The sequence below is a fragment of the Eretmochelys imbricata genome, chromosome 1 (assembly GCF_965152235.1).
Source record: "Eretmochelys imbricata isolate rEreImb1 chromosome 1, rEreImb1.hap1, whole genome shotgun sequence".
Classification (NCBI taxonomy): Eukaryota; Metazoa; Chordata; order Testudines; family Cheloniidae; genus Eretmochelys; species Eretmochelys imbricata.
Window position 1 is genome coordinate 356,498,873 of NC_135572.1, and position 27,655 is coordinate 356,526,527.

The window sequence follows — 27,655 nt, forward strand, 5'->3', positions numbered from 1 at the left end:
GTAGTGTGGGGCCCAAAACTGGACACACCACTCCAGATGAGGCCTCACCAATGTCGAATAGAGAGGGACGATCACGTCCCTCGATCTGCTCGCTATGCCCCTACTTATACATCCCAAAGTGCCATTGGTCTTCTTGGCAACAAGGGCACACTGTTGACTCATATCCAGCTTCTCGTCCACTGTGACCCCTAGGTCCTTTTCGCCATTCGGTCCCTAGTCTGTAGAAGTGCTTGGGATTCTTCCATCCTAAGTGCAGGACTCTGCACTTGTCCTTATTGAACCTCATCAGATTTCTTTTGGCCCAATCCTCCAATTTGTCTAGGCCCCTCTGTATCCTATCCCTGCCCTCCAGCGTATCTACCACTCCTCCCAGTTTAGTATCATCCGCAAATTTGCTGAGAGTGCAATCCACACCATCCTCCAGATCATTTATGAAGATATTGAACAAAACCGGCCCCAGGACCGACCCCTGGGGCAATCCACTTGACACCGGCTGACAACTAGACATGGAGCCATTGATCACTACCCGTTGAGCCCGACAATCTAGCCAACTTTCTACCCAACTTATAGTGCATTCATCCGGCCCATACTTCTTTAACTTGCTGACAAGAATACTGTGGGAGACCGTGTCAAAAGCTTTGCTAAAGTCAAGAAACAACACATCCACTGCTTTCCCTTCATCCACAGAACCAGTAATCTCATCATAGAAGGCGATTAAATTAGTCAGGCATGACCTTCCCTTGGTGAATCCATGCTGACTGTTCCTGATCACTTTCCTCCCACGTAAGTGCTTCAGGATTGATTCCTTGAGGACCTGCTCCATGATTTTTCTGGGGACTGAGGTGAGGCTGACTGGCCTGTAGTTCCCAGGATCCTCCTTCTTCCCTTTTTTAAAGATTGGCAGTACATTAGCCTTTTTCCGGTCATCTGGGACTTCCCCCGTTCGCCACGAGTTTTCAAAGATAATGGCCAATGGCTCTGCAATCACAGCCGCCAATTCCTTCAGCACTCTCGGATGCAACGCGTCCGGCCCCATGGACTTGTGCACGTCCAGCTTTTCTAAATAGTCTCAAACCACCTCTTTCTCCACAGAGGGCTGGTCACCTCCTCCCCACGCTGTGCTGCGCAGTGCAGCAGTCTGGGAGCTGACCTCGTTCGTGAAGACAGAGGCAAAGAAAGCATTGAGTATATTAGCTTTTTCCACATCCTCTGTCACTAGGTTGCCTCCCTCATTCAGCAAGGGGCCCACGCTTTCCTTGGCTTTCTTCTGGTTGCCAACATACCTGAAGAAACCCTTCTTGTTACTCTTGACATCTCTTGCTAGCTGCAGCTCCAGGTGCGATTTGGCCCTCCTGATTTCATTCCTACATGCCCGAGCAATATTTTTATACTCTTCCCTGGTCATATGTCCAACCTTCCACTTCTTGTAAGCTTCTTTTTTATGTTTAAGATCCGCTAGGATTTCACCGTTAAACCAAGCTGGTCGCCTGCCATATTTACTATTCTTTCGACTCATCGGGATGGTTTGTCCCTGTAACCTCAACAGGGATTCCTTGAAATACAGCCAGCTCTCCTGGACTCCTTTCCCCTTCATGTTAGTCCCCCAGGGGATCCTACCCATCCATTCCCTGAGGGAGTCAAAGTCAGCTTTCCTGAAGTCCAGGGTCCGTATCCTGCTGCTTACCTTTCTTCCCTGCGTCAGGATCCTGAACTCAACCAACTCATGGTCACTGCCTCCCAGATTCCCATCCACTTTTGCTTCCCCCACTAATTCTTCCCATTTTGTGAGCAGCAGGTCAAGAAAAGCTCCCCCCTAGTTGGCTCCTCTAGCACTTGCACCAGGAAATTGTCCCCTACGCTTTCCAAAAACTTCCTGGATTGTCTATGCACCACTGTATTGCTCTCCCAGCAGATGTCAGGAAAATTAAAGTCACCCATGAGAACCAGGGCGTGCGATCTAGTAGCTTCTGCGAGTTGCTGGAAAAAAGCCTCATCCACCTCACCTTCTTAAGAGGGAGACCCACTCATGAACACCGATCAACACTACCCCATGGTAACACTAGCTAGGACCCCGTGTACAGAAAATGTTTTATACAAATTATTTTTGTGCTGAAAAATGCAGATGCAGGTCAACTGCAACAATTCCTGAACTCAGGTCGATTCTGGATAATGGTTTTGTTGGATTATAATGAATTCCATGTCTAGGTCCAATTTGTCTAGGTTCCTCTGTATCCTATCCCTATCCTCCAGTGTATCTACCTCTCCTCCCAGTTTAGTGTCATCTGTAAACTTGCAGAGGGTGCAATCCACGCCATCCTCCAGCTCATTAATGAAGATATTGAACAAAACCAGCCCCAGGACCAACTCTTGGGGCACTCCGCTTGATACCTGCTGCCAACTAGACATGAAGCCGTTGATCACTACCCGTTGAGTCCGACGATCTAGCCAGCTTTCTATTCGCCTTATAGTCCAGTCATCTAGCCCATACTTCTTTAACTTGCTGGCAAGAATACTGTGGGAGACTGTGTCAAAAGCTTTGCTAAAGTCAAGGAACAACACGTTCACTGCTTACTCCTCATCCACAGAGCCAGTTATCTCATCATAGAAGGCAATTAGATTAGTCAGGCCCTTGGTGAATCCATGCTGACTGTTCCTGATCACTTTCCCCTCCTCTAAGTGCTTCTGAATTGATTCCTTGAGGACCTGCTCCATGAGTTTTCCAGGGACTGAGGTGAGGCTGACTGGCCTGTAGTTCCCAGGATCCTCCTTCTTCCCTTTTTTAAAGAAGGGCACTACATTAGCCCTTTTCCAGTCATCTGGGACCTCCCCAATTCTCCATGAGTTTTCAGAGATAGTGACCAATGGCTCTGCAATCACATCCGCCAACTCCTTTAGCACTCTTGGATGCAGCGCATCCAGGCCCATGGTCTTGTGCTCATCCAGCTTTTCTAAATAGTCCCAAACCACTTCTTTCTCCACAGAGGGCTGGTCACCTCCTCCCCATGCTGTGCTGCCCAGTGCAGTAGTCTGGGAGCTGACCTTGTTCGTGAAGACAGAGGCAAAAAAAGCATTGAGTACATTAGCTTTTTCCACATCCTCTGTCACTAGGTTGCCTCCCCCATTCAGTAAGGGGTCCACACTTTCCTTGACTTTCTTCTTGTTGCTAACATACCTGAAGAAACCCTTCTTGTTACTCTTACCATCCCATGCTAGCTGCAACTCCAAGTGTGATTTGGCCTTCCTGATTTCACTCCTGCATGCCTGAGCAATATTTTTATACTCATTCCTGGTCATTTGTCCAATCTTGCACTTCTTGTGTTTAAGATCAGCAAGGATTTCACTGTTAAGCCAAGCTGGTCACCTGCCATATTACTATTCTTTATACACATCGGAATGGTTTGTTCCTGCAACCTCAATAAGGATTCTTTAAAATACAACCAGCTCTCCTGGATTCCTTTCCCCATCATGTTATTCTCCCAGTGTGTGTGAGATGCTGGCCGAGCAGGTGCCAGCTCATGCCTGGGCCCCAGGCCTCACTGATCACTGAGAAATGCATAGCTGGAAACCAGTCTGGCTTGCCTGTATGTTAGTGTTGTTAAGACAGATATTAGCATTGTAAGAAGCTGTTTGGTGTTTAGACCTTATAAATCGGTGATGCCATTTCCAATTTAGTATTGGTGAGTAGTGAGGAACCCATAGAAGAGCTGGTTGTCGGGGACAACCTTGGTTTGAGTGATCATGAGCTAATTCAATTTAAACTAAATGGAAGGATAAACCAAAACAGATCTGCAACTAAGATCCTTCATTTCGAAAGGGTAAACTTTAAAAAATGAAGGGAATTGGCGAGGGAATTGAACTGGACTGAAGAACTCAAGGATCTAAATGTGGAGGAGGCTTGAAGTTACTTTAAGTCAAAGTTGGAGAAACTATCTGAAGCCTGCATCCCAAGCACGGGGGAAAAATTCATAGGGAAGGGTTGCAGACCAAGCATCTCAAGGAGGGGATAAAGAGAAAGCAGAAAGCCTAGAAGGAATGGAAGAAGGGAGGGATCAGCAAGGAAAACTACCTCTTGGAGGTCAGAAAGTATAGGGATAAAGTGAGAACTGCCAAGAGCCAAGCAGAGTTGGATGGTGATCTTGCAAAGGAAATTAAAACCACTAGTGAAACGTTCTATAGCTGTAGAAGTAAAAAGAAAACAAGGGAAGAAGAAGTGGGACTGCCAAGCACTGAGGATGGGGTAGAGATTAAAGATAATCTAGGCATGGCCCAACACCTAAACAAATACTTTGCCTCAGTTTTGAATAAGGCTAATGAAGAGCTTAGGGGTAGAGGCAGTGAGTAGGGGCAATGGGAACGAGGTTACAGAAATACAAATGACCACATCCAAGGTGGAAGTCAAACTGCTTCATGCAGTCAAACTTTTTAGTTCTTGCCACCCCTTACCTGTAATGAAATTTGTTTGCCTCCACTCCCCGGGAGCCGGGGTCAGGAGCGGGGCCAGAGTCATGATCTGGAGCCAGGGCTGGGACTGGGGCCAGGGTGGGCCCACGGTCAGGAGCCAGGGCCAGAGCTGCAGCTGCGGCCACAGCCAGGGTGGGGCTTGGAGCTGCAGGCCGAAGGTGCGGCTGGGGCCAGAGGCGGGGCCGGAGCAGAGCTGGGGGCAGAGTGGGGCTGGGTGGCACTGCTTCCCTGCTCCCATGGGGGCTGGCTTGGCCTTGCAAACATTCCTGCATGCCTGCCCTAGGGGGTGTGCCCCACAGATTAGGGACGACTGACTTAATGGGACTAAATTGGGGGCCTGGATAATCTCCATCCAAGGAACCAGCATACAAAACTGGGAGCCCAATAGCAAGGATTTTTAATAAATCTGTAAACTCATGGGTCGTACCCTGTGACTGGAGCACTGCTAACATAATACCTATTTTGAAGACGGGGGGAAAAGGTGATCAAGGAAACTACAGGCCTGTTAATTTGACATCAGCTGTGTGCAAGGTCTTGGAACAAATGTTGAGGAGAGAGAAGTGAAGGACACAGAGGCAAATGGTAATTGGATAGAATCCAACATGGGCTACAAAAGGTAGATTGTGCCAGGAGAACCCAGCGACAGGAGGGGGTTCCCGGCCTCCACGGCAACCGCTAGAACCACGGCCCTTACCCCAGGCCCTCACAGCAGGGACACACGTGGTGCCACCCCCTGACAGCCCCCAGCAGCGCGCTCACAGCTCGGCGGCCCCCTATGGCGATCAGGAGGCGGGCAGAGGGGTGCTCGCTGCTGTGGGTTATACTGTGTGTGTATATATATAATATAGGTTTTTGTCTGGTGAAAAAAATTTCCCTGGAACCTAACCCCCCCTATTTACATTAATTTTTACGGGGAAATTGGATTCGCTTACCATCGTTTCGCTTAAAGTCTCAGTTTTCAGGAACAGAACTACGTTAAGTGAGGAGTTACTGCATTAAGGGTCAGGCAGTTCTCTGGCTTTGTGAGTGGCTGGGGATGGAGGTCAAGAGGCTGTAGAAGACAAACTCGGGGAGGGGAATATCTGAGGTCCATCTGCCAGGCCTTCTTCCCCACTGACACTCCTCAGTGGTACTTCTTTGCAAGGGACTGGATTCCCTGGAGGCCTTACTGTACTTCCTCGTCTGGTGACAAGAGGAGAAAGCCCCAGAGTAGGAGAAAGGAAGGCACCCGGGGTGGTGTTAAATTTTCCCAGATTAGTGGGTGGGGACTCGAGCTGGTTCTTTGTGGCAGTGTTAAGAGGTACCCCTAAATATTGAACCTGTCTGTGGGTGCTGCCTTCTCCAGCTGGCAGAAGGGTGACAGTTACATTGTGGAAGGCTGTGTCTAGAGGCCTCATCCATGCCAGAGCCTGTTGTAATAATTTGGATGGAATGTGTAGGCCAAAGGTGTTAACATGACCCAGTCGCTGCCCAGCACTGAACAGTGTTAAACAAGGTCTGGGAGTTGGTATTCAGAGACCTCACCATGCTCAGCGCCGTGACAAATACATTATAAAATTCTGAGCAGAGTTAGAAATGGATTGACTGAAACAGAAAAAGGAAATAAACCAGAACGGGGCGAGGAGCATTGAAATGTGAAGTGTTCAGCGAGGCTTTCATCTTCACAACATCCCTTCTTCCCTTTCCTCTTAGCAGGAGAGAGCGTGTAAAAGGTCCCCTCCCCCCTGTGTGACAGTCTCTGTGGGGTGATGAAAGATGGTAATAACTGTCCCTTTGGAGGAGAAGACGTTAGGTACAATGGGCTGGAGCCGGCGTTGGTGCTGTTGTTAAAGTCTAATCCTGGTTCAATCCCAGGTGGTGCTAGGGATTCAGCCGAAGCCTGTGAAGGTGGCGATGTCACTGGGTCCCTCTCTCCTGCTCGCTCTGGCCAGAACATCTCTGAGGATTGGTCTGAAGTCAGCAAGATGAAATTCAGTAAAGACAAGTGCAAAGTAGAGCACTGAGGAAGGAAAAACAAAACGTACAACTGTAAAACGGGGAAGAAGAACGAGGCGGCGATGCTGCTGGCGAGGATCTGAGCGTTCCAGTGGATCACAAGTAGAATGTGATGCAGCTAAGAAACAGGCTATCGTTCTGGGGTTTTGCTGTGACAACTTTGCCGATAACTTTTTGCCTGCTTGAAAATTAACCATGAAATTCTGTGCTTCTGTTTCCACTGATAGTTGTTGTCAGAGGTTATTGTGACACCTTATGAGCTCACACTCACTTTTCACAGATGAGCTGACAATGAGGGTAAAGGTGTAGGCCCCGTTATCACACCAGGCCCCATGGTGCACGGTGCTGCGCAGACCCTGTAACAGTGTCAGCCCCAAAGAGCCGGCAGTCCAAACAGAGCAGATGTAACGGGGGATGAGACAAACCGGGGGTAGCGGGGGCGGGGCGGGGTGCTCTGCACTCATATTCATTACCTGGGGAAGGAGGGGTGGGCAGGCCAGGATGTGATGAACTCACAGCTGGGAGGAGCTGGTGTGAAGTGCTTCCAGGGAAGGGCCAAGTTGTGATCTCTGTGTGTCCGCGGGCAGAGTGGGTTAGTGTCCATAGGGGGCCAGGGGTCTCAACACATTCAGACAGGGATGAGCACAAGACCCTCAGCCTCTCACTGCTCAGGGAGTCAGCCCCCTTGCTGCCAATGGGAGATGCTTGCTGCCGGTCCTCCCACTGGTCGCCAGAGATAGTGAGCCCCCAATCAGTGGCAGCTATTTTTGAGTGGGCTGTCCAGTCCTGTTGGGGCGATTTGGCTTCTGGGAGCCTGGGGCTGCTGTAATAAACCCCAGAATCTCAGGACAGAGGCTTTTTCATGTCTTCACGTTCTCCGTTTCCTTCCTGTCAGTGCCTCGCAAGGTATCTGCATGGTGGCTCTATGCCATCGTCCTTGGGCCCATCCGCCTGATCTTGCTGATTCTGGTGATCCACATGGCTCAACAGGGTGGGTGTTTGCAGGGAAAGAGTTGGAGTCAAACATTCGTGGGTTGTAAGTAGGGCCCTACCAAGTTCACTTTGCATTTTGGTCAATTTCACGGTCATGGGATTTAAAAAATCATAAATGTCATGATTTCAGCTATTTAAATCTGAAATTTCATGGTGTTGTAACTGTAGGGGTCCTGACTCAAAAGTGGGTAGTGGGTGGGGGAGGGGTTCAAGGTTATTGTGCGGGAGTCAGGGTATTGCCACCCTTACTTCTGCACTGCTTCTGGCTCTGCCTTCAGAGCTGGGCAGCCAGAGAGCAGCAGCTGCGGGCCAGGAGCCCAGCTCCGAAGGCAGAGCTGCCGCCAGCAGCAGCGCAGAAGGGGGGATGGCCTGGTGCAGTATTTCTACCCTTACTTCTGGGCTGCTGCCTGCAGAGCTGGGCCCTCGTCCAACAGCCACCACTCTCCAGCCGCCCATCTCTGAAGGCAGCGCAGAAGTAAGGGTGGCAACACCACAGCCCTCCTACAATAATCTTGCAACCCCCCCTCCCCACCCCCCGCAACCGCTTTTGGGTCAGGCCCCCCAGTTTGAGAAACGCTGGTCTCCCCTGTGAAATAGTATAGGGTAAAAGACCAGATTTCACAGTGGGAGACCAGATTTCATGGTTCATGATGCATTTTTCATGGCTGTGAATTTGGTAGGGCCCTATTTATAAGGCCAGCAGGGACCTCTGCGGTCATTTGATCTGTGTAACACAGGTGAGAGGACTTCCCTGAACTAGCTTCTCCTCCAACTGGAGCAGATCTGGCAATTTTAAAATCAAGATGGGATGTTTTTCTAAAAGGTAAATTGTGCCAATGGTTAAATGCCCTCCCTGTTAAAAAAAACCTGCAGCTTACACCTTAATTCTAGTCTGAATTCATGGAGCTTGACTTCCAGCTATTGAATCTAGTTATCATAGAATCATAGAAGATTAGGGTTGGAGGAGACCACAGGAGGTCATCTAGACCAGCCCCCTGTTCAAGGCAGGACCAATCCCCAACTAAATCATCCCAGCCAGGGCTTTGTCAAGCCAGGCCTTAAAAACCTCTAAGCACAGAGATTTCACCATCTCTCTAGGGAACCCATTCCAGTGCTTCACCACCCTCCTCGTGAAATAGTGTTTCCTAATATCCAACCTAGACCTCCCCCACTGCAACTTGAGACCATTGCTCCTTGTTTGTCATCTGCCACCACTGAGAACAGCTGAGCTCCATCCTCTTTGAAACCCCCCTTCAGGTTGCAGGTAGCAGCTGAAGGCTGCTAACAAATCCCCCCTCACTCTTCTCTTCCGCAGACTAAACAAGCCCAGTTCCCTCAGCTCTCCTCGTAAGTCATGTGCCCCAGCCCCCTAATAATTTTTGTTGCCCTCTGCTGGACTCTCTCCAATTTGTCCACCTCCTTTCTGTAGTGGGGGGCCCAAAACTGGATGCAATACTCCAGATGTGGACTCAGCAGTGATGAATAGAGGGGAATAATTACTTCCTTCGATCTGCTGGCAATGCTCCTACTAATGCAGCCCAATATGCCGTTAGCCTTCATGAAAACAAGGGCACACTGCTGACTCATATCCAGCTTCTCATCAGCTGTAATCCCCAGGTCCTTTTCTGCAGAACTGCTGCTTAGCTAGTCAGTCCCCAGCCTCTAGCGGTGCATGGGATTCTTCCGTCCGAAGTGCAGGACTCTGCACTTGTTCTTGTTGAACCTCATCAGATTTCTTTTGGCCCAATCCTCCAAATTGTCTAGGTCACTCTGGACCCTATCCCTACCCTCCAGCCTATCTACCTCTCCCCCCAGCTTGGTGTTATCCGCGAGTTATATGTTTGTCTACTAGACGGAAGAGCCCTCTATTATGCAATTTCTGAACCACTGTAGGATTTATAGACTTTGATCAAGTCACCCCTTAACCTTCTCTTTAAGCAAAATAGATTGAACTCCTGAAGTTAGAGGTGCCCAACTATGCACTGATTTGTTCTGGAATAGTTCAGTATTTCTATGTACAGTATTGTCTATCTAAAGCTGAACTGAAAATACAAATCAATACAGGTGACTTTGCATTTCATTAAAATAGGTAGAGTCTGTTTGGCCCACGTAAGTTTCCGCTTGGGGAGGCTAGCTCCCCAGCCCACCTCTTCCGCCCATGGCCCCGCCCACACTCCACCTCTGCTTTGTCCCAGGCCCCGCCCCCTACTCCACCCAGACCCCATCCCATCCCCACTGTCTCCCTCCTCTCTTCCCTTCCCCTCCCTGCTCGCCCCTCCCCCCCTTCTAGCAAGTTGCTCCAGCATCACAAAGTGGGAGGAGGCGTCGTCCCATAAAGTCCCAATGTCCTGTGACCCAGGAGGAGTGTCTACTGCATGAATGAAGCATAAAGGTTTTGGAATGGCAAAAAACAGTTTGCAAAATTGCACTTTTAGGCGCTTTCCATCGGATGACCTTCAAAGCACCAAACCAAAATAACGAATTTAAACAAACTCCTGTGAGGCAGGCAAGTATTATTATCCCTGTTTTTCGGATGGAGAAACTGAGGCACGGGCTAATTAAGTCCCCTATCTGCTGCCTTTTTAAATGAATGGAAAGACTCCCTTTGAGATCAAGCCCTAATCGGTGGGTCCAATGTCACACTGGAAGTCTGCGATAGAGGGGCCATTAATAAAACCCCAGATCTTCACATTTCTAGCTCTGCTTTCAACACCAAGCCATGCTTCCTCCCTTATATTGTACTTTCCTTTTCCCTTATCCGGAAAACAAAGGCGTCTCTTTGGAGGGACTCTTGCATGAATGCAGGAGGCTTTGCACGTAGGATAGTTGGACGTGCAGCGCAGTACAGTGCACAGAGGAACCCGCCAGCTGTGATTTCAGCGTGATTCCTTGTCTCGCACAGGAAGGACGTGTGATGAGTTCTACATGATGTGTGGCCTTTCAGAGAGACAAGGTGCCTCCCCCCCCGACTATTATACCCTGGCGCTGCCCGTGAAGGTGGGTGAGGCAATATTGTCTTTTATTGGACCAACTTCTGGTGGTGAGAGAGGCAGGCTTTCCACCCTCCCGCCCTCTGTTAAAAACGGCAACGTGCCCCCCCCCCGGCAGTCCCAGGCTCCTTGGCTGAGTTGCTCCAGCATCAGCACGGCAGCAAGAGGAGTCCCACAGTGGTCGGGGGGACAAGGGGGGTGGGGGCAGGCGAGGCGGAAACCCATGCAGTGAGCGGGGGGCGGGGGAGAGGCGGGCTGAGTGAGTGGGGAGAGGGGGACTGCAGTGAGCGGTAGCGGGGGCCAAACGTGAGCTGGGGAGAGGAGAGAAGGAACCCAGGGAGCTGAAGCTCGGGGGGGGGGGGAGGAAACCCACGCAGAAAGCAGGGGGGAGGGGAGGCTGAGCGGGGAGACGGGCGAGGGACACTGCAGCGAGCGTGTGGGGAGGGGGAGGAGTGGAGAGGAGGACCCGGGGAGCAGCAGCTGGACTGGGGATGCAAGCGGGGGAGGGACAATGAGGAAGCCCCACATGGAGCAAGCAGTGGGGCGGCTGAGCAGAGAGAGGGGGGCTGGGGCCAAAAGCAAGAAGGGGGAGGAGGTGAGGAGGAAGCCCATGCAAGGAGCAGGAGGGTGCCGAGCAGGGAGTGGGGACTGGACGGGGTGAGGGGCCAAGCAAGGAGGGAGCCAAGTGGGGAGGAGAGGAGGAAAGACCCAGCAAAGCAAGCAGCAGGAGCACAGTGGGGATCCCCGGAGAGGGAGTTGAGTCTTGGAGACGGTGTGCATAAGACCACCTGCAGTGTACCTCGAAGAAAAGGAAAACTTTGAAACTGAAGCTTGAAGACAAGAAAATCGCTGTTATCTTTGATGGCCTGAACATCTCTCAGGATCAGGATAATGAAGGCCTGGGGTCCCGGGAGATGGTGGGGGTGGCAGCCATGAGATGCTTGCTCCAGTAGGTAATTCTCCCCCCGGCCCTTTACCCCCCAGTCTCTTTCTTTAAGGCCCCCAGAAGGAAGTGGCGGATGGAACAGCCCATCCCCCATTATCCTGTCCACCGTTAGGCCTGATTTCAAACACACCAGTTTTGGTTCATTGATTTCCAGTTCCACATCTTCTTCTTTACCAGGCTGGATCTTAACACTGCCCTTGAGTTATATCAGGAGCTGTTTATGTTTGGGCTAATTCGCTCTGTCTTCCCTTCTTCCCTTCTCCCATCTCACACTCATTAATGCCTCTCTCCTGTCTGGTGATTCGCGGTTACAGAGCAAACACTTCGTTACCTTGTGACATGCAATACAGAGATGATAAGTGAGATTAATGCAGGAAGCAATTTACAAGCATTTCACAGAGTCTTAATGCTAATCCCCAGGGGAAACATAGTAATACACGGGTGACCAGACTGGCTCCAGCTCAGCATTGCCAGTGTTCAGCTGAGGCCCATTCCCCCGCCCCCCGAGGGCACAGCTGGCTAGAGCCCCCTCCAACTGGTGAGCTCTAGAGGCTGGATGTTGTGACCCGGCCCTCCCCTCGAGGTGCAGAGCTGGGGCCACACTAACAACGTTCCCCGGAGAACCATCCATAGAAGGATCCCCAAGTGCATCACAGACACTCCTGGCGTTACCCTCTCCCCCTCCCTGAGCGGCAGGTTGGTGTCATTAGCCCCCTGCACAGACTGAGATGGGGAGAAGCTTTCCCCAGGCACGTTCACACAGGAAACCGATGGTGGCCAAGCCAGGAATGGAACCCAGGAACCCTGGCTCAGTCTTTTGTTGTTATTAATGGTGTTTGATTTCTATAGCACCAGAGATGTGCATGGCATCCGTGTACCAGTACGAAGTGTGAGCTGTGTGTCCCACACAGTGCCTGATCCCAGGAGGCTGCTACAGCTCTCAGCCACGGGCTCTGAGTCCTTTAGCTGCAGCTGTGCAGGGTCACGCTTCCAGCTCTGGTGGGGCCTGTTGTTTACAGAACAGCTAGACACGTCTCTGCTTTGAGGAGATCAGTGTCTGAGTGGAGACGGAACCAGGAGGACATGGGTGGGCCCAAAGAGAGAGGAAACTCTGGGTATTGCAGATATCTGGAGGGAGATCAAGTCCTGTTCCTTATCCAAAAGGTCAGGCCCATGCTGCCTCCCTCTGGTGGTCCCCTTCCTTTCCTCTAGTGGAATCTGGGCTGCTCAGGACACAGTCAGAGGCTGCTGGATGGATGCATCTACGCGGGGGCCAGGAATGGGACAAAGTAGACACACTGTCATAAATATAAAGGGAAGGGTAACAACTTTTATGTATGCAGTAATATAAAATCCCACCTGACCAGAAGGACCAATGGGGAAAGAAGATACTTTCAAATCTGGGGGGGACGGGGGAGGAGGTTTTGTTTGTGCTCTCTTTGTGTGTGCCCCCTGGGACAGAGAGAGGGACCAGGCAGGAAAAAACATCTCCTAAAACCCTCCCTGAAATAAGCATCTAAGATTACAAAAATTGTAAGTAAAGCAAGGAAATGTATTAGATTATCTTTTGTTTTAGCTTGTGAATTTTCCCTATGCTAAGAGGGAGGTTTATTCCTGTTTTGTAACTTTGAAGTTGAGCCGAGAGGGGACTCCTCTGTGTTTTAAATCTTTTCATTACCCTGTAAAATGACCTTCCATTCTGATTTTACAGAGGTGCTTTTTTTACTTTTGTCTTTGTAATAAAGTTCTTTTAAGAACTTGATTGGTTTTCAGTGTCCTAAAAACCCAAGGGTCTGGTCTGTGCTCACCTTGTTAACCTATTGGTTGGTATATTATTCTTAAGCCTCCCCAGGAAAGCGGGTGAGGGGGGGGATAGGGCTCCAAGTGGCCCCTCCTTGAATGTTTGTTTAAATCACTTGGTGGTGGCAGCAATACCGTCCAAGGACAAGGAAAGGAATTTGTGCCTTGTGGAAGTTTTTAACCTAAACTGGTGGAATATAAGCTTCGGGGGTCTTTCATGTGGGTCCCCACATCTGTACCCCAGAGTTCAGAGTGGGGAGGGAACCTTGACACACACACACAACTGCATGCTCAGGAAAGTTTATTCTTGTGGTGGGCTGCAGCCACTGAGGGGAAGAGAGGGAAGGGGCAGGAGCGTAACTAGACCAGAGACGCTTGGGGGAAGAGAGTTGGCAGCTGGGGAAGTGAGATCTGGTGTCTCAGGGAGGGAGAGGACAGGCCCTTGATGCAGCAAAGGCATTGGAAAGTCTGGGACGTTGCCTGATCGTGCCCAAGGAGCCCAGTTCTTTTGCAGCCCAGGTGCTGAGCTCCCCCTTCAGGCGCAGGCGAGCGACTCCCCTCAGTAGAGTTCGTACTTGCAAATGTAGTTGGTTTGCTTATTACAGGGAATATCGTTCCATTTCTTAAAACCTAGAAGGCAAAACAGAAATCACCAGGGCAGGGGAAGGGCGAGTGGGGCCATTCCTGCCCTTACAGTGACCCCCCCTCATTGCACACTGCTGAGAGAAGACCCCAGCTCCCGTGCAGGAGGCTGCGAGGAGGAGGAGCATGGACGGCAGGTATAATAGGCCAGAGGAGGATAAGACTCCGCAACCAGCTGTCAACCCGCTGCCTTTAGGAGTCTGGGCCTTGGCCCCACCTGCACTCCCCCCCCAAGGCCCCTCTCCGGCTCTTCCCCTTTGGGCCCAGCCTCGCTCCGCCCCTTTCTGCCGCCGCTCCTCCTCTTCTCCCCCGAGGCCTGCCCTTGCTCCACCTTTTCCTGTCCCCACTCCATCCCTTCCCTTCCTCGCCGCGTCGTTCTTCTCCTCCAACCCAAGGAGGAGGAGAGGAAAGGAGCGAGTGGCGACGCTGAGAGGTGGGCGGGCGGGGCCGAGCAGGAAGGGGGCTGAGCGGGACTGGGGTTTGGGGCGGGGCTTGGGATGGAGTGTGGACGGGGCATGGGTGTGGCCTTGGGGAGGAGGCCGAGTGTGGGAAGGCCTTGGGTGGGGGGTTCATGGTCCGGGCACCGGGGAAGCTTCTGAAGCTTGCATCAGCCTCCCCAGGTGCCAGAGCATCGTGCCGCCCCTGACAAAGAGGCTGGAGGTGAAGCCCCATGTGCCTCAGACAGGGACAGGCTCCTTCGTTCCCTGAGGGACGCATGTCAGCGTAACCGTGGAAGACCCTCTTCTATTGTGTTGGAATGTGTCTGATGAGAGCACGACAGGGCCTCTTGGTGCTAGGTGCTGTGTCCAGGCAGATAATCCCTGCCCTCGAGAGCGCACAGTCTAAATAGACAAGAGGTGGAAGGGGAAACTAAGGCCCAGAGTGGGGAAGTGAGTTGACCAAGGTCACCCAGCAGAGCAGTGGCAGGGCTGGGAATAGAAGCAGGGTCTCCTGAGTCACAGTCCGTACATGTCCACTAGGCCACACCGCTCCTCCACCTGCAACTGCTGTTACCTCCCATTACCCCCCGGCTCCCAACAAAAAGACAGAAAGGAGAACACAGAGCCCTGGCCAGCTGCCAGCTGGGAGACAAGCTCAGGAAGAGGGAAGCCAGCTCGCTCTGTGCTGAACGAGCCGTCCCAACCTCCATCTCCTACACATCTGGGTTTGTATGTGGCCCAGAGGTATCATCTGTCCCCACAGGACAGCACTAAGGATTCAGGTTGATGAATTGCTGTGAATTTCACCCTCATTCCTGTTCGCAGAGCCACACAGCCCCAGGAGCGTTATTCAGAAACGGCTCCCACAACTGTTTTGAAGAAGTTTTCACATCAACTTTTAGCTCTGTGTGTGATTGGTCATGCAGGTCACATGGCATCATTCCTGCTCCATGATTGGATGAGTGACACTTTAAAGTAGGAGACAATGGGGGAAAAAAATCCTGCCCAGAGTGAGTTTGTGGGGGAAGGAGCATTCGTACCAACGCTGCTGAACACTCAGACCTGTGAGCATCGGATGGGTGGGTGAGTCTGTGTGACTAACTTGGGCCCTGAAGAATGAGTCTGTGATAAATGAAAGGGTGGGGGTAGCTCCCTTTTATGGACACCCAGCCAGCCAGTTAACTATCAAATCTCTCTTAGTAGTTGTTCTCTACTTGCTTTACCTGTAAAGGGTTAAAAAGTCTCACTGTGATGGATAGGTAAAAGGAAGGGAGTGGGCAGCTGGCCAAAAGAGCCAATGGGAAGGCTAGAACTTTTTAAAATTGAGAAAAAACTCCCCTTTTGTCTGTTTGTTATTGTTCTCCTGGAGAGAGGCGGACAGGGCAGAGCGATGCTATAAGAAGCTTGGGGCCAGGTATGAAAAATTCTCAGTATCATACCTAGAAACTGCTCATTTGAACCCCAGATATGTACGTAGATCAGGAATTGTCTAGGAAGATGCAATTAGGTTTATCCCTTTGATTTCTTTATGGCTTGTGGACTCCTCTGTGCTAAGCCCGGTGCTTTTTGTTTTGCTTGTAACCTTCAAGCGGGACCTCAAGAAAGCTATTCTTGGTGCTTAATCCTTGTAGTTACTCTTTCCAAATCTAGCAATAGCCTGAGTTTCCAGATTCTTTCTTTCTTAATAAAATTTACCTTTTAAAGAACAGAATAGGATTTCTGTGTCTTAAGAGGTTTGTGCACATGTTGTTTAATTAGCTTGTGGCAACAGCTGATTTCCTTCTTTTTCTTTCTCAGCTATTCCCTGGAGGGGGTGTGTGAAAGGGCTTGAGGGTACCCCACAGGAAGGAATTCCCAAGTGTGCCTTCCTGGGTTCTCAAAGGGGGTCTGCACTTGGGTGGTAGTAGCATCTATAATAATACAAATAATACAAGCCTGGAGTGGCAAGTATTAATTTTAGAGTCCTTGCAGACCCCCACCTTCTGCACTCAAAGTGCCAGAGTGGGGAATTAGCCTTGACAGAGTCGCTCATGAATTGGCGAGTGAGCTTTCCCTGTTCAGCCAGCTCTCTGCCCTATTGCCAGCCACGGGGACATGGCCTTCAGCCCCGTTCTTCCCCCCTACACCACTCCAGCAACAAGGACAGCAGGAAGCTGGCTTAATGGCCAGCTGGGGGTTCCTCTTGTGTAGGGGAACCCAGCAGAGGGAGATGCCCTGCCCAGTCCTGGCCTCCCCAAGCCTCTGTGCTCTGGTTGTACAAGTTCCTACTGCCACTGTCAGAGCAGCTCTGGGGCTGCTCTAAATTGTCCTGGGGCCAAAATAGCCCCCTGGCTGACTCCAGAATCAGGGTGGCAAAAGCCACAGAGGCACCAACCGAAGAACCCATGTCCTGCCTACGTATCAACTAGTGGGCAAAAGCTCTGCTCTGGTCTTTTGCTTCAACTGATCGTCTGGGGCCAAATGTACTGGATGGCCTTCCTCTGACTGGAGCTGAGCCTCAAACTGGGATGCTTGCAGGAGGAGTTACCAGGTGAGATGAGGGGAGAGGGAGTGGCAGTGTGAGCTGAGGGAGAGAGGCAGGGTGACAGGACAGGAGGCCATCTCCGCAGAGAGAGCTGGAGTGTGTGGCCAGGGTGTGTGTCTTGGCTTCTTTGTTGGTGCATGTGTGTTTGAACCGACTGCATACCACTTTTGCTCAGCAGCTCGACACAGTACTCGCCACCATTATCATTGTTTGGTTCCCTGGCTTCCCAAGCCTTGTAGCAATACGGGGAGCGATCTGTCCACCTCCAGCGTCTGTTCTGCAGAGACAGGGGAGAAAGGTTGTGGGGTCCCGGGGAGAAGAGACTTTGGTGACAAGGCGCCATAGAAACACCTAAACCCAACACAGAAGTGCCCTATTCAGGCAGTGGGAGAGAGTCGGGGAAGGGCCGTGGGGCAGTCAGTGGGGAGAGGCCAGCTCAGGGGGAGGGGCCCTGGAGACGCTGATATTAACACTTAGCACATAAACCTCACTTTCTACCTTACAAGCCTGAGTTAACTAATTATCTCGTGATGGAGCAGAGTCACTCTGGAGTGTCTTCAAGTCCCTAAAGAACCAATAGGCAAGGCCCGCCGGGGGGCACTGGTGGTTTAAGGTGGGTGATCTCATCCTGCTTAAGCAAAATAAAACGGCATTTGTGGTGGAGATGCTGGATGGATCAGGGAATGGGACTCAGCACCAGCACCAGTCTGACCCCAAGTTAAGAGGACTGGCTAGTGCAGTAGAATCAGGGCATGGGACACGGGGCCTTTCACCTCTAGGGGTGCTGGCTCTGGCCTGGCCTCAGCTCGTGGGGGGGACTAGCTGGCTTTGGGGGTCAGAGAACTAGTTCCAATCCATTGCGAGGCCAGGGGGAGCTGGATGGCTGAGGAGACTAGAGAATGGGATATAGAGCCTCTCACTTCTCTCACTCTGGGTCCAGTCTAGTCCCAGGTCGGGGGATCCAGGGCCTGAATCTGTGTGTGCTATTTGGGGAGCTTCCTGACCCCAGCGCCTCCCTAGCAGAGGGGAGGGAAAGGAAACAGATGGAGACAACGTTTCAGATGGAGCTTGATAAGTTTATGAAGGGGGTGGCGTGACGGGGTTGTCGCCATAGCACGGGCAGGACTCAGTGACCCTGGAGGTTCTTTCCAGTCCTATGTTCATAACGGCTCCATCCCACTCTCGGGCCTCCTTCCCAGCCTGTGACTGCTCCTCCTTCTTGTCCCTGCCCTAAGGAGCTGGGGGCTCTCCTACAAAGAACCAGGCGAGGACGGGATCCCCAAGCTGAGGGAGCGACCAGCAGTGTCGGGGACAGCGCAGAGGTCAAGGGGGAGCAGAGGCTCAAGTCTTGAGCCGGAAAAAGTGGCTAGAAAACTTGGTCAGAGTGGAGTGGAGACGGGATGCGGGGTGCAGGGGGAGGGCACGGCACATTGCGTGAGCTGGCAGGGGGGAAGGGTGATGGGACAGTAGTTTGAGGGGCAGGTGTGGGTCAAAGGTCAGTTTGATGATGGGGGAGACCAGGGCCTGGCTGTTTTTAGAAGGGAAAATCCAAAGGGGAGTTGGAGCTTATGGTAGGATGGAGATGGAAAGAGTACAGGAGGGCAGGGGTTAAGGGTGAGGTGCAGATGGGAGACCCTGGCAGCCCCTATGAAGGGCTCATAGGTCATTGTCTCTGACAACCTGGGAAGCCTCCAATAGGAGGAGCAGCTGTCAGAGGCAAAGCGGGCTCTGGGCACTCACCTGCCGGTGGTCGTGCAGTCCGATCCAGACGCTATCCTTGGAGTGCGAGTTGTTGATGTAGCTGGCCACCCTGTCCCCTTCTGCCTCAGTGAGAATGGAGGTGAGATGGGCCCCTTTGTGGAGATACTGACACTGCATCTGTGGCAGGGACATCAGCGAGGCCTGTTACCCCCCTGCAGGAGGACGCAGTTTGGCACTGGTGTGGGGTCCTGCCCCACCAGGCTGCAGCAGGAGCAGGGACGGCTGTGAGGGGAGGGAGCCCCCTCTCAGTGCCTCTTCCCGAGCCCCAGGGCCTGGCACCAGCCACGTCACTTCTGCAGCCTCCCCACCCATCCTCTGCAGGGGTACACACTGGGGCTAATGGTGATGTCACCAAACCCCTTTAGCCCCTGCCCACAAATCCACCCCGTGGATCCCTGAGAAGAGCCTCGTACCTCAGCATCTGACCAGGTCATCTTTTCAAGGAAATACCCATAGCAGTGGCCTTGGTAGAGCACCCAGTTAGGGAGACAGGACGTGGCCCCTATTCCTGATCCGAGAGAGGAGATGGGACGGGGAGAGAGAACAGTGTGGTGAGAGGCTGTTTTGGAGAAGAGAATGGGAGCAGAGCTGCCGGCTGTCATCATTCCAGCTTCCCCGGATCTCCAAAAATCCTGTTACTTTCAATGGGGCTGAAGCCATGCAGTGAGGCTGTCCTACTAAAAATTACCACTGTCTCCTTCCTGAGTGGACAGAAACTGGGCTTGCCTCATGGAAGATGATCTGTGCACGAGCACTGGGGAACCTGACAGGGAGAGGTATCAAGGGGGTTGAGTCAGAGTACACAGGGGACGGTGGGGTAAGGGTGGGAAGCACTGGGTGTCATGGGGACACTGGTGGGACTGGGAGCAGAGGGGAGGTTGGGGACACTGGAGTATAGTAGAGGCTGAAGGGACACCACACACTGATTTGCCAACCTAGTGAGGAGGGCTTTAAACTAGGTTCAAAAGGGATGGGTGACAAAATCCCACAGGTGACCTTAACAGAAGGCTAAATGTTGGTGGGGGAGGGGAGAAGGAAAATTACAATGGGGTCTTAGGAGCAACAAGAGGGATAACAGTGCAGGAATCTGCTATACATCTCAGACGTCTATACACAAATGGAAGGAGTATGGGGAATAAATGGAAGAACTGGAAGTATTAGTATATAAGCTACATTATGACTTAATTGGTATCAAAGTGACTTGGTGGGATAAATCTCCTGACTGGAATATTGGTAGAGAGAGGTATAGCTCATTCAGGAAGGACCGGCAGAGAAAAAAGGAAGGGGTGTTGTATTAGATATCAAGAATATTAACTTGTTCTGAGGTCCAGAAGGTGAGAAGCAGACCAACTGAAAGTCTCTGGGTAAAGAAAAAAGGGGAAAAAAGAGAGGTGATGTCATGGTAGGGGTCTCCTCTAGCCCACCACATCAGGAGGAGGATGGGGTATTTCTAGAACAAATAACGGAACTATCCAAAAGACAAGACCTGGTAGTAATGGGGGGACTTCAACTTCCCAGATATCTACTGGAAAAGTAATATGGCAAAACATAACATTTTCAAAACATTCTTAGAATGTATTGGGAATAACTTCTTATTTCCAAAATTGGAGAAATAAAAAGAGGAAAAGCCGCATTAGACTTAATTCTGACCAACAGGGAGGATTTGGCTGTGAATCTGAAGTTTGAAGATAATTGGGTGAAAGTGACCATGCAATGAAAGATTTTATGATTCTAAGGAAGAGTAGGAATTACAGCAATAGAATAAACACAATGGACTTCAAAAAAGCTGTCTTTAACAAACTCAGAGAACTGGTCAGTAAGGTGCCATCAGAAGAAAATCTAAGGGAAAAAGGAGGTCAGCAAATCTGGCAGTGTCTCAAAGACCATATTAAAGGTGCACCAGCACATTAGTCTGATGCAAAGGAAAGGTAGGAAGAATAGTGAGAGGCCATCAGGAGCTCTTCAATTACCTGAAAATCAGAAACGAATCCTACAGAAAGTGAAAACATGGACAAATTGCAAGGGAGGGATACAAAAGAATAGCACAAACATGTACAAAGAAAATCAGAAAGACACAAAGGCACAAAATGATGACACCTAGCAAGAAGTCTAAAAGGCAATAAGAAGAGTTTCTATATATACATTAGGAGCCAAGGGAAAGATGAAGGCAAGTGTACAGCTTAGCTGGGAATAAGAACTAATAACGGACGGCATGAAGAAGGAGAATGTGTTTAATGTCTATTTTGCTTCAATCTTCAGTAAAGAGGTAAATTGTGACCAGGTACTTAACATAATTAATATTATCAATCAGAGGGAAGGAATGCAAGCCAAAATAGGTAAGAACAGGTTAAAGAATGTTTAGATAATTTGCATGTTTCCCAGAAGCAGAGTCCGATGAAATTCATCCTAAAATACATAAGGAACGAGCTAAAGCAATCTTGGAACCATTAGCAATTATCTTTGAGAACTCATGGAGAATAGGTGAGGTCCCAGAGGACTGGAGAAGGGCAAACATAGACTTGTGATGGGTTCGGTCACAGACACCCCCTTGTGCTGAGACTGGCACCTGATGTGCTGAGACTAGCTCTGAGCCCGTCTTCTCTGCCAGCTTAGGACTTCAGTACCCTGTCTTATTGAGCCAGATATGCTAATCTGCTGCAACACAGACCCAGGGTCTGAACCATGCCTCCAGAGCTGCAGACTTAACTGAAAACCACTCAGCAAGTACTCCTGTCTCCAGCACCCAGACACACAGCTCCCAATGGGATCCAAATCCGAAACAAATCTGTTTTACTCCATATGAAGCTTATACAGGGTAAACTCATAAATTGTCCACCCTCTATAACACTGATAGAGAGATATGCACAGCTGTTTGCTTCCCCAGGGTTTAATCACTTACTCTGGGTTAATTAATAAACAAAAGAGATTTTATTAAGTACAAAAAGTAGGATTTAAGTGGTTTCAAGTAATAACAGAACCAAGTAAGTTACCAAGCAAAATAAAACAAAAACACGCAAGTCTAAGCCTAATACATTAAGAAACTGATTTCAGATGAAATCTCACTTTCAGAGATGTTTAAATAAGCTTCTTCCACAGACTAGACTCCTTTCTAGTCTGGGCCCAAACCTTTCCCCTGGTACAGACCTTGCTAGTTCCAGCAGGCATCTCAGATGAAAAGCAGGGGAGTCACATGACTGAGACCCTTTGTTCTGTTCCAGCCCCTTTAATAGCTTTGGCACAAGGCAGGAATCCTTTGTCTCTCTCTGGGTTCCCACCCCTCCTTCTAAATGGAAAAGCACCAGGTTAAAAATGGATTCCAGTTCAGGTGACATGAACTGTTCACATGTCCAGTTCACATGTCACTGTAAGACTTCATTACCCACTTACTGGCACCCACCTATACAGGAAGGCTTGCAAGTAAACAGAGCCATTTACAACCAATTGTCCTGGTTAATGGGAGCCATCAAGAGTCCAAACCACCATTAATGGCCCACACTTTGCATAATTACAATAGAACCTCCGAGTTATATTTCATGTTTATAGTTTCAGATACAAGAATGAGACATTCATACAAATAGGATGAACACATTCAGTAGACTATAAACTTTGTAATGATACCTTACAAGAGACCTTTTGCATGAAGCCTATTCCAGTTACATTATATTCACACGCATTAGCATATTTTAATAAAATCATATGGAGTGCAACGTCAGAGTACCTGTCTTTTAGAAGGGGAACAAAGAAGATCTGTGAAATTATAGACCGGTAGCCTAACTTCGGTACAGGGAAAGAGACTGGAACAAATTATGAAACAGTCAATTTATAGGCATCTAGAGCAAGATTTCTCAAACGTCATTGCACCATGACGCGCCTTCTGATAATAAAGTTCCTACGTGACCCCTGGGGCGGGGGTTGGAGCCCGAGCGTGAGCCCTGCCACCCTGGGTGGGGGGAAAGGAGGCCTCAGGCCAAGTCCTGCTGCCCTAGGTGGGGGAAGAGGGGGCTGCAGCCCGAGCCCCATTGCCCCAGGTGGGGATGAAGCTCAGGCTTCAGCTTCAGCCCTGGGTCCCAGCAAGTCTAATGCTGGTCCTGGCAACCCCATTAAAATTGGGTCACAATCCACTTTGGGGTCCGACCCACAGTTTGAGAACCGCTGGTCTAAAGGATAATTGGGTTATAAGTAAAAGCAACCATGGATTTGTCAAGATCAAGCCATGCCAAGCCAACCTAATTTCTTTCTTTAACAGGATTACTGGCCCAGTGAATTGGGAGAAGCTAAAGACTTGCTATCTCTTGATTTTATTAATGCTTTTGACAGTTCCACATGATATTCTCATAAGCAAAAGTGTGGAAATGTGATCCAGATGAAATGACTTTATAAGGTGGGTGCACAACTGGTTGAAAGACCCTACTCAAGGAGTAGTTATCAATGCTTTGCTGTCACATGGGTGGAACATATCTAGTGGGGTCCCTCAGGGGTCTGTCATTGGTCTGGTACTGTTCAACATTTTCATTAATGACTTGGATAATGGAGTGGCGATTACACCTATAAATTCTGTGGATGACACGAAGTTGGGAGGGGTTGCTAGCTCTTTCGAATACAGGGTTAGAATTCAAATGGCCTTAACAAACTGGAGATTTGGTCTGAAATCAACAAAATGAAATTAAATAAACACAAGTGCAAAATATTTCATTAAGGAAGGAAAAATCAAATCCCCAACTATGGTGTGGGGATTAACTAGCTAGGCAGTAGAACGACTGAAAAGGATCTGGAGTTTATAGTGGATCACAAATTGAATATGAATCAACAATGTGATGCAGTGAGAAAAAGGTTGATATCAGCCTGGGGTGTTGTAACGGGGTATACAAACCCCACACTGGGCAGCCAGGGCTAAGGACATGCCGCCCCGCCACACCTGTAGGAAATGGTCCAACTGAAGGAGGAGTTAAAAGGCAGGGGAGCAGCTCATTTGGTGGCAGAGCAGGGAAGAGAGCAGACCTGCAGCTCCAGCAGAGGGGAGCTGAGCTGAGGAAAAGGCAGAATCTCTCTCCAGGACACCTGCCCAAAGGTCGCTCCCTGAGGGAAGGGAGGGCCTGTTCCAGAGGCAGCCTGAGAGGGGAATATTCTCCTCTCCCTCTTCTATTTTGTTAATTCCCCTGCACTTGGCTTGGACAGCCGTAGAAGGGGAAGGCCCTAGGGCTGATCTGGCCCAGGTTGGGGGCCCCACTGCAGGAGGAAGCAGTTGCCAACCTGAGAGAGGAAGAGAACTACCACGCTACATGCAGCCACCAGAAGGTGCCCGGTGGTGAGCAGACACCCTTGACGCTGCCCAGACCCGGACACTGACCTTGGGCCTATTGCGGGGGGGTGGTACAAAGTGGCCCAGGGAGGGCAGTCTTAAGCGGCCCCGGCTGTCAGACCACTGATAACCCTCAAAGGACCCTGAGTTGGAGCCTGGTGGAGCAGGAGGGCCAAGGCTTCCCTGCCAACAAACCCCCTGCAAGTCACGGGTCTAAACCCTGACCACTAGGGGATGCTCCCCTACCAAGCAACCTGCGAGTGAGGACTGTCATAGGTGTGTTAACAGGAGTGCTGTGTGTAAGACACAGAAGGTCATTGTCCTGGACTGCTCGGCACTGGCGAGGTCTCAGCTGTACTTCTGTGTCCAGGTCTGGGTGCCGCATTCTCAGAAAGACGTGGATAAGATGGGGGGAGTCCAGAGGAGAGCAACAAAAATGCTAAGAGGTTTGGAAACCTGACCTGTGAGGAGAGGTTAAAAAATGGGGCTTGTTCAGTCTAGAGAGGAGAAGACTGAGGGGTGAGCAGAGAACAGTCTTCACACCTGTTATGGGCTGTTATAAAGAGGATGGTGATCAATTGTTCTCCATATCCACTGATGGCAGGACAAGCAGGAATGGGCTTAATCCACAGCAAGAGAGATTTAAGTTCGATATTAGGAAAAACTTGCTAACCCTCAGGGTAGTGAAGCTCTGGAAGAGGCTTCCGAGGGAGGTTGTGGATTCCCTGTCACTGGAGGATTTCAAGAACAGGTTGGAAAAACACCTGTCAGGGATGATCTAGGTTTACTTGGTCCTGCCTCAGTGTGGGGGGCTGGACAAGATGACCTCTGCAGGTCCCTTCCAGCCCCCCATTTCTATGGTTCTCTGATAGCTGAGGGCCCAGAGAGGGCAGGGAAGGCAGGGAGCTAGTGACAGGTGGGTGGAGGGAGGGATTAGGAGCATGTGGAGTAAGTGCAGAGATTGGTGGGGATAAGTAAGGAAGGGGGGCCGGGGGAGAGAAATAGTCTGTGGGTCCCAGGACTCTTCTTGGCACAGGAGGAGGGGGGAAGGGTTTGGATTATCCCAAAGCAGAAGGATTAAGTTTACGAAGAGGCGCCATTTTGAGCCCCCTGAAAAGAGATGGCGGTCACTTGTTTGGGATGTTATTGGGACATTCTTCTCTCTGGTTGGGATGGGACCCCTCTGCCCCGGTGGGGAGAGTCACCCTCTAACCTGCAGCAGGAGATGGGGGCGGGTTTAGCTCCCAGCCTGTCTCTCACACTCAGCCCCAGGAGGTCTCAGGGATTCCCTCTGCATTCGGAGCCTGGGGCAGCGGGAAGCAGCCTCTCTGGGGTCCGGATTAGTGGTGAAATAAATTCACTTCCCATCAAGGGAAAATAGATCCTGGGGTCTCCAGATACAAGGGGCCGGGCAGGGACTCACCTTCCAGCGAGGGGTTAAAGATCAGGCAGCCAAGAAGGCAGAGGCTGAAGTAGGCGACTGGTCCCATCTTCGTGCTCCCCCTGGGGAGAAAACACACAAGGGAGATGGGGCCATGACAGCCTGAGATGCACCCTCAGGAGACCCGTATCCCCTGTGTGGCATTTCACAGGGGGAAGTGCGTCGGAGCTGGGGATGTTTGGTAAAGGGCCTGGCTGTGCTAGAAAGGCTCCAAGAGGGATCCCATCCTCCCAGCCCTGGGGGACCCAGCTCGGAGCCCATGTCCCTGGTTCTGGACGATCCTTCCACCTCTAGCCCTCACTGAGCTGTGCCCCAGGGACAGAACTGGACACCAAGCAGGGAGCCAGGACCCAGCTCCTCAGTGGCTGTGTTCTGCAAGCCGCACCACCAGGGACTCCCTGAACCAGGGCTGAAGGTAGGGAGGAGCCCGGGGGCAGCAGGGAGGCCGGGTCTCAAGCAACAGGGTCCTATTTGCAGAACAAAGCGGTTCTCAGAAGGGGCATTTGCCATCTCCTGCTGTCCCTCTCTCCCCAGTTCTGGGGCTGGCAGGTCCCCACAGTAGCCACCTACATGGAACTTGGAGATGGGAGCACAGGTGGGAGGAAGGAAGAGTTTGGAAAAGGCACCAGGGCCACCAGGATGGAGGCCAGTCTGTGTGCACGTGGCTGGAATGCCAACTGCAGATGCAGCACCTCTGCAATAGTTCTCTGACTAGAGAGACAGTTTAGTGTTAGAAACATGAAGTCCTCTTGTGTTATCACCCAGCACCTGGTACACGAAAGACCCACTGACCCATCCCGTGGCCTTTTCCTCACTAATAGGTGTTTGAATCACACTCCTATTTCCGTCTCCAGGGAGATCAAGTGTCTGGAAAGCCAACACCCTGTGTTTGGGGGTGGGGAGAGGAGGGGAGGGGTGATAGTTACTGCACCTCGTGATGGGGGTTGGGATCCCCGTTGCACCATGACTGGGCGAAGGGGTCCAATGGGAGAGCTGCCCTGCAGAGTGATACTCCATTGGGGACTGGACACAGGACTGGAGGCTGGGCCCAGCTCTGGGAGGGGCAGAGAGCTCGACACAGCTACGCAGGGCATTAGGGTGACACGTGCAACACTGTGCTGGGTGGGAGGAAGGGGTGAGACAGAGACGGCCCCAGGGTCAGGGACTCACACAGGGCACTCGCCCCTGTAACGGATCAGCTGCTGCCAGCCACCCAGCGCAGGAGGGGGAAGAAGCTGGAGGAAGCCAGGGTCTCACCTGATTGTCTCTCTGCGTAGCCGCTCCGGTGCAAACCAGTTCAAGTGAAGCCTGCATGGGACACTGGCCGTGCCTGGGGCATTTATAGACCAGTCCAGGGAAGGGGGGACCAGGTGTCAATACTGAACACGCAAATCTGTGCTGATGACGGATACAGTCATTTAATGCCAAGGCAAACAGAGATAAGAGGAGCCATGACCCAGCCACCAGCCAGGCAGTGACCAGGAAGAAGCACTTGGCAGGGCTCAGATAACAGATAAAATAAAAGCTATCCCCCGCACCTGTCTGTAAGCGCTGAGATCAGTGTCCCTGTTGTGAGCCTCATGCCTTGGCCCTGAGTTGCCCAACTGCTCACGTCCATCTTGTGCAATGAAAAGTTTTGGGAGATCCTCAGGGAGTGTAAATCAGCTGGACGCCTACTGAAGTCAGTGGGTGGGATCCCCCCTTTGTTAGCCTCTCTGCTGCGAGGAACCGAGAAGTCTGCTGCTTGCCAGGAGCTAGGATTCACGATGTGACTGAGAGACTGCCGAGACTCATCAAGCCCTCGGATTGCTACCCCTTCCTGCTCCTCCACGTGGGCACCAATGATACTGCCAAGAATGACGTTGGGGGGAGCACTGCGGACTATGTGGCTCTGGGAAGGATAAAGGAGTTTGAGGCGCAAGTGGTGTTCTCATCCATCCTCCCCGTGGAAGGAAAAGGCCTGGGTAGAGACCATCGAATCGTGGAAGTCAACGAATGGCTACGCAGGTGGTGTTGGAGAGAAGGCTTTGGATTCTTTGACCATGGGATGGTGTTCCATGAAGGAGGAGTGCTGGGCAGAGACGGGCTCCACCTAACGAAGAGAGGGAAGAGCATCTTCGCAAGCAGGCTGGCTAACCTAGTGAGGAGGGCTTTAAACTAGGTTCACCGGGGGAAGGAGACCAAAGCCCTGAGGTAAGTGGGGACATGGGATACCGGGAGGAAGCATGAGCAGGAGAGCGCAAGAGGGGAGGGCTCCTGCCTCATACTGAGAAAGAAGGGCGATCAGCAAGTTATCTCAAGTGCCTATACACAAATGCAAGAAGCCTGGGAAACAAGCAGGGAGAACTGGAATTCCTGGCACA

The 27,655-nt window shown here is 51.1% G+C and overlaps 1 protein-coding gene across 1 annotated transcript; it reads right to left on the reverse strand.

The window, feature by feature from the left end:
- Positions 1-13,744: 13,744 nt before the first annotated feature.
- Positions 13,745-25,341, reverse strand: LOC144259142 (regenerating islet-derived protein 4-like). The gene is made up of 6 exons (XM_077807321.1): positions 25,275-25,341; positions 19,241-19,315; positions 18,966-19,060; positions 18,532-18,669; positions 16,954-17,068; positions 13,745-13,815 (listed from the first exon to the last, which is right to left on the reverse strand). Exons 1-6 carry the CDS (start codon positions 25,339-25,341, stop codon positions 13,745-13,747), a joined length of 561 nt encoding a protein of 186 aa, XP_077663447.1.
- Positions 25,342-27,655: the final 2,314 nt, after the last annotated feature.

Coding starts and splice junctions, on each gene's coding strand:
- LOC144259142 (XM_077807321.1), bottom strand. CDS start 25,341: ATGGGACCAGTCGCCTACTTCAGCCTCTGCCTTCTTGGCTGCCTGATC. Junction 18,670..18,965: donor TGACCTGGTCAGATGCTGAG/GTACGAGGCTCT, acceptor TCCCTGCCACAG/ATGCAGTGTCAGTATCTCCA. Junction 17,069..18,531: donor GACTGCACGACCACCGGCAG/GTGAGTGCCCAG, acceptor CTGTCTCTGCAG/AACAGACGCTGGAGGTGGAC.